The sequence below is a fragment of the Chiloscyllium plagiosum genome, chromosome 10 (genome assembly GCF_004010195.1).
Source record: "Chiloscyllium plagiosum isolate BGI_BamShark_2017 chromosome 10, ASM401019v2, whole genome shotgun sequence".
NCBI classification, from domain to species: domain Eukaryota; kingdom Metazoa; phylum Chordata; class Chondrichthyes; order Orectolobiformes; family Hemiscylliidae; genus Chiloscyllium; species Chiloscyllium plagiosum.
This window is the reverse complement of record NC_057719.1, coordinates 4,434,960-4,446,981: the sequence shown is the minus strand read 5'-3', so window position 1 is coordinate 4,446,981 and position 12,022 is coordinate 4,434,960. Positions and strand designations below refer to the sequence as shown.

The 12,022-nt window shown below is 41.9% G+C and overlaps 1 protein-coding gene across 1 annotated transcript in view; it reads right to left on the bottom strand.

Moving 5' to 3' along the window:
* The window catches only part of gsc (goosecoid), a 20,528-nt gene that overhangs the window by 4,654 nt on the left and 3,852 nt on the right, over positions 1-12,022 (bottom strand). The window contains exon 3 of the mRNA XM_043698451.1: positions 8,576-8,835. Within this exon, the coding sequence (XP_043554386.1) occupies positions 8,576-8,835 (260 nt within the window). The remainder of the gene's footprint in view (positions 1-8,575; positions 8,836-12,022) is intronic.

The window sequence follows — 12,022 nt, the reverse complement described above, 5'->3', positions numbered from 1 at the left end:
CCACTGGTCACCTTTCTCCATTTTGAGAAACTCCCTTCAACTACTACTCTCTGTCTCCTGTTGCTCAACCAGTTCTTTATCCACCTAGTGAGAACACCCTGCACACCATGTGACTTCGCTTTCTCCATTAGTCTACAATGGGGAACCTTATCAAACACCTTACTAAAGTCCATGTATATGACAACAACAGCCCTTCCTTCATCTAACAACTTGGTCACTTCCTTGAAGAACTCTATCAAGTTGGTAAGGCACAATCTCCCCCGCACAAAACCATGTTGCCCATCACTGATAAACTCATTCCTTTCCAAATATAAATAGATCCTATCCCTCAGTACCCTCTCCAGCAACTTCCCCACCACTGACGTCAGGCTCACTGGTCTGTAGTTACCCGGAATATCCCAACTACCCTTCTTGTACAGGGGGAGAACATGAGCAACCTTCCAGTCCTCCAGCATATCACCTGTATTTAAGGATGCCACAAAGATATCTGTCAGGGCCCCAGCTATTTCCTCTCTCGCCTCCCTCAGAAACCTGGGATAGATCCAATCCGGTCCTGGGGACTTGTCCACCTTAATAACCTCTAGCCTACCCAACACAGCTTCCCGACTTTTGCCAACGTGATCCAAACTAATCAAACTTCTATCTCTAATCTCAAGATTCATCATGTTCCTCATGTGTGTTTGAAAAGAACCTCTTGTTGGTTCAGCAACAACCCCCTGTGAAAAGTGCAAAGCGGATTCCCCTTGGAGTGTAAAGTACTAACTGTTTTATGTCTAAAAACTCAAAAGGGGGGGTGATTGCACTAAGATTAAGCAAGGGTTGCCTGTGCAAGCTGGAGAAGCTAAATTATCAAGTTCAGGCTGCATCCAACTGCACCCTGCAACTTTGAACACCTCTTAGATTTGAAAGTTTGGACACATCAGTTTCCCAATGAGCTTTAATTAACACATGATTTGCTGGTAAATCACCAACTGTTGACCTCTCATTTAGTAATAAATTCACATTGTCCGTATTACTATTAAACACTGATACTATACATGTGCACCTGGAGGGCTGAGACCACAATGCAGCCTTTTTGTCTCTTGGAATACCTGCAGAAACATGCATTTCCATATTCACACATATCTGTGCATGGGACGCTATACTGCCAAGGGGAGAGAACTATCAAGAGAAGGAACCTTGGCCTCACTTACTCTCACTTACCCTTCTCAATCCCAGAAGCAGAGACTTCTGTAAACTCACAAACCATGTGCTGAATGCAGGACAGCCTCACTCTGAGAGAAAACCCCATTTTGTTTCACTAAATATGAATTTTCATGACGAGAAAGTCTCACTATATAAGAGATTTCACCAACCCTACCATCCTCTTACAGAATCATTTCTCAGTCCTGAATCACATTTAATAACCCCAGCTTCACTATCCACCTCACTGTACATGGTAGCTAATTTCACAATTACATTGTCTTTTCAACTTCTCAATCCTTTCTTTACTCTTAAAACCCAAACTTAACAAAGGATTAATATAACCCGATTCACACAAGGTACAGGCAGCATCACTGGAGTCAAATATTCAGATTAGAGGATTTATCTGGATTATATTTGGGGTGGCCCAGTGGCTCAGTGGTTAGCATTGCTGCCACATAGCGCCAGGGACCCAGGTTTGATCCCAGCCTCAGGCAACTGACTGTGTGGACTTTGCACATTTTCCCTGTGTCTGTGTGGGTTTCCTCTGGGTGCTCTGGTTTCTTCCCACCAAGGATGTGCAGGTTAGGTGGATTGGCCATGCTAAATTGGCCATAATGTCCAGGGATGTGCCGGCTCGGTGGGTTAGCCATGGGCAATGCAGAGCTATAGGGTAGGGGGATGGATCTGGATGTGATGCTCTTTTGAGGGTCAGTGGGGATTAGATGGGCTAATGATCTGCTCCACACTGTCGGGATTCTATAAACCAAATTCTATTCTACAGTTTAAGATTTTATAATCTGTTGTATTAACTACACACATATTGCTAATATATAACATATTGCTTCAATATATATAACACACAGGGAATATAAGGATCAGTATTACCAGCTGAAATCATAATAATCTATTTTAATGACTGCTGAAGAGACTGGATGCAACATATCGGAAGTTTGCTGATGGTACAAAGCTCGGGGAAAGTAAGCTGTGAGAGAGATAAAAAGAGCCCGCAAAGGAGTATGGCCAAGTCAAGTGAGTGCACAAAAAGGTAGCAACTTGAGTGTAAACCTTTTAGGCAGGTCGGGGAGTGGAATTGCACACTTTGTTGGAAAGAATAGAAAACCGGAATACAGTAGCGCCTCGACATACGAACGACCCTGTTCACGAACAAATCAGTTTACGAACAGGATTGTACGTAAAATGTTCCTTCAACGTACGTACGAAATTCAAGGTACGAACGAAGGTACGAATGCAAAAGGCCCGTGTGTGACCACGTGGTTTCATTGTTCTGCTTTGCTACGCGCTTGTTGAACGCAAAAGCTCTCGGGCCCCGCGTGATCTCATTCAGTTCATCTTTGGCACGTGCGCTGTGAACAGCTTTCGTTGCTAGGTCCAAGCATTCTTACGCTATCCGAACAATGGGAAAAATTGATTCAGTTCGTGAACTTTTTGGTTCGCGAACCGGGTCCCGGAACGGATTAAGTTCGTAAGTCGAGGCGCTACTGTACTATTTTCACATGTGAAACGATTAGAGGGATTAGAGTTCAGAGAGATTTGTCTATCTTTTTACAAGAAGTGTGGAAAGTTAACACCTAACTACAGCAAACCATAAAAAGGAAAGTGATGAGATAGCTTTTATCTTGAGGGTGCTGGAGTACAGAAAGGCATCTTGCTGCAATGGTACAGGGCTTTGCTGAGAGCACACGGAACAAAGGCAGAATGTCAGTCCCTAACAGGGGGCAACAGTATACGTTCTCTCAATTGATTCCTGAGATGAGGTGATTGACCTGTAAGGGAAATTAAGTCGAATGGGTTGGTATTCTCAAGTTTAGCGGATCTCATTGAAACCTATTGGGATCTGAGAAAGCCTAACAGGAAGCATACTAACAGGTTCGTTCTCCTCTCTGGAGTCCAGATCACACTCACTCACTTGCACATACTCACACTCACAAACTCTCACACACGCATTCTCTCTCTTATGGGACATTCAGTCCTGTTACATATTTTTCATTCTAAAGTACCATGTGGATGAAAAACCTCATGTAATTTTTGGAATCTGATTACCAAGATAATTATCTGAATTAGGAATTTATTCCATTTGCAATGCTCTCGCTTTAACATCCCCAAGTGTTGCTGAACTTTGGAAATGTCAGCATTAGGATTGATTTGTTTATGGAAAGTAAATATACTTTTCTTTCAAATGAAGTGTGCAATTAGATAATTTCTCCCAAGTGAGAAAAAGAGTTTGACCCTCATCTCACATCTTAACACAATCCACAATCAGCTGAGAGGGTCAAAGGTCAAAATGGGCTAATCCATAGAATTCTTGGTGTGATTATTTGTCCACCCACAATACTATTTCTGGCTCCGTGTTTGATTTCATTACTCAATCTATTTTTTTTTAATTCCCCCTCGTGTCTGTAAAAGATTTGAAGAAGACAAGGAAAATAAGAGGACAAAACAACATTCCATAATCTACTTCACCCAAAGGAGATGAATTTGAAATCATCTGATAAAGTTAATCATCCCTGGTATTGTTATCATAAATCTTCTCTGGACTCTCTCCAAGCACTTGAAAAATACGTTGGTATTCCTTGTAAAGCTTCAGGATGTTTCAAACCTTTACGCAGCCAATTAAGTTCTTTTGAAATGCGATGTTGAAGGAAATGCAACAGTTGATTTGCACACAGCAAGATTCCACATTCAGTGAGGGAATGATTAGTTCATCTAAGTGGTAAATAGTGGCCAGGGCACCAGGAAGAACTCTCCACTCTTCTTTGGATCTTCCACATTCATCTGAAAGGTCCAACATGACCACAATGTAATGTCTGACCACTGGGATTGCCAATGTACAGTATGTGGTGAATAGACTTTCCAGTTTAGACAACCTGAGGCTGCACTGATCAAAATCACAATGAGATACGGCAACATGGTGGCTCAGTGGTTAACATTGCTGTCATGTGCCTGGGTTTGATTCAGACCTTGGGTGACTGTGTGGAGTTTGCACATTCTCCCTGGTATGTATGTAGGTTTCCTCCAAGTGCTCTGGTTTCCTCCCACACTGGAAGTGTGTGGGTTAGGTGGGTTGGCCGTGCTAAATTGTCCGTAGTGTGCAGGGATGTGCAGGCTCAGTGGATGAGCCATGGGAAATGTGAGGCTGTGAGTATCAGGTAGGGAGCTGGGTCTGGGTGGGATGTTCTTTGGAGGGTCAGTGCAGACTTGATGGGCCAAGTGGGCTCTTTCTGCACTGTATGGATTCTGAGAGATGACTGTTGTGTCTGACAATGGATCACTTCAACCATCTCCAGTGGCCCTATTTTATATTCCAAGAATTTTCAGCAAAATCTGAACAGGTTGGGGCTCTCTGTTTTTTCAGAAAAGGGACCAAGAAGGTGACCCAATGTAAGTATTTACACTCATGAAGGTATTTTACAAGATAGGGTTAGGAAACATTACCGTGTGAGGGAGAAAATAAATTTGGAGTAGTCACTAACAAATCCCCATTCAAGACTCAGGAGAATCACGTTTACACAGTGGTTAGAATATAGAATTCACTACCACCAACATGGATAAGGAAAATGACAGAGATGCTTTTGAGTGGGAAAGGAACAGAGTTTGGATGCTGGTTGGGTGAGATGAATAGAGTTAGGAGGAAGCTTAAAAAGTGATTTAGGCCAGTCGATTGAATGATTAGTTTATGTGCTGTTAATTCGATGTAATGAGACAGCAAGAAGTGAACCTCTTCCAAAGATAGAGGAGGATGAGGAAACTAAATTGCAAAGAGATCAAAAACAGAGAGATCAAAAACAGAGTGAATGTAATATGTCCTTATCCAGCTTGGGCAAATGCTCAAACATTGGCTTGGCTCACTTGAATGATTAAAGTTAACGTGGCTGCTTCATATTTCTGAATTGTCCAGGTGGGAGTAATCTCATCTCAGAGTTAAAATGTTTCACAATTCAAGCACTACTCCATGACTTAAGTAGATAATCTAGGTTGGTAGCTCAGTGCAGTACCGAGGGACAGAATTGTGTCTCATGGATGCGATGAGCTTGTTTCAATGATTGTGAAAGACTGCATGGCACTTTCTCAACGAAGATTGTGAAGTTCTCTGAAGAGTCCTGGCTGACATCCACAGCTTAGCACCTCAGCAGATTTACTGGTCGTTTGTCATATCTGCTTCCTGTGAAGTCTTGCACTGCATGAACCGTCTGGGTCAACAAAACAAATGTGAATGCCCTTCAAAGGCAAAGCATGTTGGGATATTTCAACAGTGTGACAGACATAGTTCTTTTTTATGGCAAATACAGATTTTGCGTGATCTGCTGGACAGGATACAAGGGAACACTTTGGGAACTGCACCAGACACAATTTTTATGTCAAAAATAGAGTACAATCATACTCGGGAGTCTCAACAGAACACTTTGGGAGGATTTGGTTGTGTATACTGAAACTGCCTGGAATATAGTCTCACACAGAAGTAGAAAACAAGGAATAAGAATGTGTGGGTGAAAGCCAGTTAACAGCAAAATAATTGTGAATAGTTTTAAAATCCAGGATTTTAACAGTCAAGATGGATGAAAATAAAATGTTTTACTATTAACTTAATCTGCAGCAGACATCATTTCTGAATATAATACAAACTCATTGTCTGATCTCTCACTGAATAGCAAGTACAACTAGACTTTCATAAAACAGAGTAGTTCAATTACTGGATAAGATAAAAACTCTGACCGTTGTACAAGAGATCCATTGTCCCATCATTCACTGGGAAAAACCAGAGCTGCGTTGAACAGAACCACGGTTCTGTTAATGTTTACATACAGTTTTTAACACAGACAATAAACAATAGCTCACTGATTTGAGTAAATTTTGTAACAAACCTACTGTTTTATCATTGCTTCATTAAGATCAGTAAAGATAACAAGAAAAAATGTAAAGAACATTAAGCACAGCTAATCTATCCCATTATGAACCATACTAAAGTGAGACCTTTTAGAATCTATTTGTCATCAATCCAGTGACTTTCCCTCAGTGACTGAATCCAGGAATCAGTCCACATGTTGGTCACTCTTATAAAGATTGTATTCATATCAGATTGGAATTTACATTTTAGTTGTTTGAGTAGGAGTTCCCTTGTTGTATTTCTGACAATTTAATTTTAAAATAATTACCTTTCCTTACCCGATGTACTGGATCACCTTTCAGATCCCTCTTTCCTGGGTTGAAGAGTCCAGGTCTTTTAACTCCTAGACTTTTAACTCCAGGAGTTGGCTTCATGTCTCTTTTCTGCATTTTCACCAGTGCCTCAGAGTTTTCCCTTGGTGTCTCAGAGACCAGGACTAGATTGGACATATGGCCTGACACGGAGGTTACCTGTAAGCCTCCTTTTGTTTGTGTAATTTTGCTACAAGTTTTCCTACTTAACTTCGAAAAACATGAATCAGATAAACTGTAGCTTGTGAAAAACCTCACTGGTTCACCACAGCCCTCAAGGCCACGTTTTATAGATGCGTGTTGCCAACATAAGGTCTAAACCACCAACAGCAATGTTGGAACTTAGGGAGGCATTGGCTTGTCTCAATGATGTTCCAACTGGAGCTCTGGACCAACAAGATTCCATCAGCTCATCACACCTTGATAGTAAATTCAACCCGTGCTCTTGCATGATCTATATCTCCCATCTCTTTCCCATAACTCAGTTTATTGGAAGGGGCTGAGACATTCCTTTATCTAGTGGGTGGCACAGTGGCTCAGTGGTTAGCTCTGCCGCCTCACAGTGTCAGGGTTTCAGGTTCAATTCCAGCCTTGGGCGATTGTGTGGAGTTTGCACATTCTTCCCGTGTCTGCATGGGTTTCCACCGGGTGCTCCGGTTTTCTCCCACAGTCCAAAGATGTGCAGGTCAGGTGAATTGGTCATGCTAAATTGCCCATAGTGTTAGGTGCATTAGTCAGAGGAAAATAGGTCTGGGTGGGTTACTCTTCAGAGGGTTGGTTGGGCTGAAGGGCCTGTTTCCACTCTACAGGGAATCTAATCTAATCTTCCATCTGCATGGATTGAAGTTGTTCTGTACCCATTGAGTTTGATATTGATGCCTTGAAAAGTTTAAGTTATAGGATAGGTTGGATAGATTTGGCTTGTATCTTGTGACTACCAAAGACTGAGAACTGATCCAACCAAAGAGTATGGAATGATAAAAAAAAGTTGATAGGGTAGAGATACAAAGAAAATATTTCACTTGGTGTAGGGTCAAGAATGTTACAGCATCAACCAAACACTTCCTTTGTGACTGCAGGGATTCACCCTCTACTGCTTATCTGCAGTATGACACCATTCCTTGTAAGAAAGGTCAGTTAGCTGGACGGCCAGTGTACACTGTGGAGCAATGCCTACATTTCCTGAGGTTACTACAAAGGGCTCCCCTTCTCAACCTTTCCCCTTGCCTGACGTGTCAGACTTTCAGGTTAAATCTATTGAGAGAGTGGTCTTACGGTCTGGTGCGACTTTGCTGACCTGACTTTTATTGACCATTTTAAGTAACCTGGCCAATTTTTAAATTTTCTTTTATCCCTTACCTGTGTTTGTCTATCTTTTGTGTGAATGGCAGCTGAACGCAAATATTTCAGGTTTTAAAGCACAGACATCAGCTTACCAGGTATTTTAATTTTCTCTATGCTAAAACTATTGTGTATCTAACAAAAAAGGTAAATCTTTTGATTAAGATACAAAACCAGTATCTGGAAATTAATTATTTGCAAAGTCTGGAATTACTTATTCAAAAGTTGTATTAGGAGCCATAGGAGTGACTGTTTAAGGGTCTTAATTGATTTAATTCGACTGTATTACAAATATGGAGGTAGGAAGGCAGATTTGGTTCTGTTCTCTATCTCCATATTGTAACATAGGGAATACCACTCCACAACTCATCAGCTTTCCAATGAATAGAAATGGGAAACCTACTTTAGATGCTCCGTGGGTAGCCCTCGTGCACTCTGAGCCAGAAGGTTATGCTTCATAACTCCACTCCAGAGAATCGTGCACATAACCCACATGGGAAATAATGGTGTATTTCAAAGGGAGCAACACACTGTCGGAGATGATCAACTTTCAGACCAGAGAATAAACTGAGACCTCAGTTAACCTTTCAAATCCATGTAAAAATAAATCCTGCAACATTATCTTAAGCTCTGGTATGCCTAATCTTTAGGCCTTCAACAATAGTATTAAGAGAGCATGAATAATGTCACATTGCTTTTTCTTTGCAAACATTGCCTCTATATTTCCGACATATTAGTAGTGAAAAGTCCTTCAAAATTCTTCATTGGCTGTTAAGTATTTTGGAGCGTTCCGAGACGGTGCTATATCAATACAGGAAGTTGCCTTTCCTCTTACCTCCACTTTCTCCTCCCGGAGATGGACTCTCCTGGCCAGCTGTTCCCTGGTGCCTACGTCTGGGTACTTGGTCTCCTGGAAGAGATTCTCCAAGGCTTCCAGCTGTTCGTCCGTGAAGATGGTTCGGTGGCGACGCTTCCTCCGGCAGTGGAGCTGGTTCAGAAGCTGCAGTTCAGTGCGGGATAGAGCCCCCAGACTCACATAGGGCAGCACCTGAGGGGCAACTGGGGACAGATAGGCAGAAGCAGCCCCTTCTAATCCTTTCACAACAGGAAAGAAGAAAAGAAAATCAGGTCCCACTCATTTTACATCTGGATTTGTCAATTAGACCATGACTGATAAAGACCAATGATGATAATTTCAACACTGACGTATTGTCAAATTGGGAGCCAATGTGAAAACAGTGCTGGGTTATAGAGTCATAGAGTCATACAGCATGGAAACAGAGCCTTCAGTTCAAGCAGTCCATGCCCACCATAATCCCAAACTAAACTACAGCAACCTGCCTGCTCCTAGCCCATATCTCTCCAACCTTTCCTGTACATATACTTATCCAAATGTGTTTTGAATGTTGTAACTGTATCTGCACCTGTCACTTCCTCTGGCAGTTCATTCCACACATACCAATCTTTATGTAAAAGTGTTGGTTCTCATGTTCTTTTTAAATCTTTCCCTCTCACCTTAAAATATGCCTCCTCACTTCTAATTCCCTCAGCCTAAGGGAAGGACACTTGCTATTCACCCTATCCATGCCTCTCATGATTTTATAAACTTTGATAAGGTCACCCCTCCTCCTCCATGACTGGATTTGGTGCAAGTTTTGTTACAAAATTTTCAATGAGCTCAAGTTCATGGGGTATGGAATGCTGGAAGTGCATTGGAATTGTCAAATTTAAAGGAGATAAAATCACAGACAAAACTTCAAGTAGCATATCACAGAACTGTTACAGCCACTCGGCTTATTCCAGATGTGCAGAGGCAGGGTCCAACCAGGCAGTCTTAGTGACAGTGTGAACACAAGATCGGATGCCTGTCTCAAGAGTTGAAGTGGTCCAGTAAAGCCCCAGACAGGAGGCAGGAAGAGGGATGAAGTTGATGGCTATGGAATAGGGTTGTTGGTGGGGACAGTTTTGAGAGAATTTCACATCATTCAACTCTGAAAGTCAGGCAAGCAGCAATGACAAATCCAAGACGGTGAAGAAGTGGTGGGATGTGGTGCTGAGGTAAAGTTCAGGAGTAGTTTTGGATGTATATCCTCAGAACGAAAACCCTCATTGCAGATACGGTGGCAGCCCAGCACAGACACTGCATAATTCATAGAATTGACAGTCTGGCAGCTTCTAAAATGAGTGGCTCACTCACAATGCCAATCCCTCTCCTATAAATACATGACAGATGCCTACACTGCCTCCTTCCACGGCTGTAACCTAGAGAATAGCTTCCACCCTTTCCTCATACAAACTGGGAGTCGTGATTCAACTTGGAATGAAGTACAGTAAAACTAATTCAGAGCTGTAAACTGAAGTAGTGTATTCTAGTGTGTCCTTACCAGTCATATGCAGGTTAACCATAACCCTCACCTTTCTGTGAATCATCTTCCAGCCCAGCCTCCTAAATAAATAACCATCTCCAGTGCATCTCAATGAAAGCTGGATGACTAACTCCTCATCTTCTGCTTGGGACAAACATCAAGATTCAATATAGAATTTAACACTTTCAGAGCATGAACATCTGTGTCTATGTCTACTATCCAGCCCCACATTCCAGGTCTTGTAATGAAATGGATTGCTTTCAGCACAGTCAACCCATTTGTACCCCCTCATAGTCTCCATTATCACCTATGTAGCTCCCTCCCTCCCCCCCACCCAGTGCACTGTCAGCAGCATTAATATCACATTTTCCTAGCTGCTACCAGTTCTAAAGGAAGGTCACTGGACTCAAAATATTAACTGTTTTCTCTCCGTAAATGTTGCCAGACCTGTTGAGTTTCTTCAGCAATTTCTGAGCGACCTCCACAAAAAGAAAATAAACAAAGCTGTCATTCATATTAGAGTTAAAAATCACACAAGACCAGGTTATAATCTGACAGGTTTATTTGGAGGCACTAGCTTTCAGAGCGCTGCTATGTTTGTCCATTCCAGTCCAACACCGGCTCCTTGAAGCCATTCTGATCAGAGCAGTGCTGATTCTCTCTGCTCAGCTCTCAACTATTCTAATAGCTTGCTCATAGCTGATGCAGGACAGGTAGACAGAATAACAGAGAGAGGTCAACAAATTTCCTTGCTAGTATCATAATTCTCAAACTTCTGAAAGATTACTTGCTAAAACCTCCATAATTTCCCCACCCACTTCATTTAAAGCCCACTGGGCAGAAATGATCATATTTCTGAAATTTATTTCTGAGTCACAATATATTTTCCATTACTGTTTTGTTATTTAAGTTAAATTAATTAAGTTGCTGCCTTGGATTTATTTATAGTTCCTCTTCTATCACGAGTACCTTATCCTTTTCTGCTGTTGTGGAAATGGATATTGACTTCTCATTTTAAAATTCTTGCATTGCCATCGTGCTTTATTATACAATTATATTTATTGCTATTTAATAAACTCACATCTCTCTTCTTGACATACTTTGCAATATAGAAAACGTATACTTTTGGCTTCTTTATTACGTGGAAGTTTCTCTCTCTCTGCACCCACATCCATTGCAATATTTTCTTTGCACCGCTTTATTGCTTTCTATGGCTCTCCCACTCTCCCAGATTACTATTTTCCTTGCCTTTTCATTAAATCACTTCCACTAAGTCAGAGGTGAAGAGATTGATTTTTCGCTCAGATAGTCTGGAATTATCTTCAGAAGGTAGTGATGGCTGGCTCTATAAATTCATTCAAGCCTCAGTGAGATAGATTTTTGATTGAGAAGGGAGTCAAAGGAAGCTGAAGGTTAGGCCACAACTTGATCAGTCATGATCCTATTGAGGGAGCTTGAAGGGTGACATGTCCCAGTCCAACATCTAAATCCTATGTCTTGTTGCTTTTATATTTGAACTTGCCTCATGTTTTGACGGATGATTGTTTAACTGAAGAAGTGGAAGGTTTGTTCTTTAGGATCTTGGGCTCTATTAGACCACAAAGTAAAGGATTCTGGATCAATGGTGCTGGAAGAGCACAGCAATTCAGGCAGCATCCAACGAGCAGCGAAATCTACTTTTTGGGCAAAAGCCCTTCATCAGGAATAAAGGTAGAGAGCCTGAAGCGTGGAGAGATAAGCTAGAGGAGGGGGGGGGTGGGGAGAGAGTAGCATAAAGTACAATGGGTGAGTGGGGGAGGAGATGAAGGTGATAGGTCAGGGAGGAGAGGGTGGAGTGGATAGGTGGAAAAGGAGCTAGGCAGGTCGGACAAGTCCGGACAAGTCAAGGGGACAGTGCTGAGCTGGAAGTTTGAAAC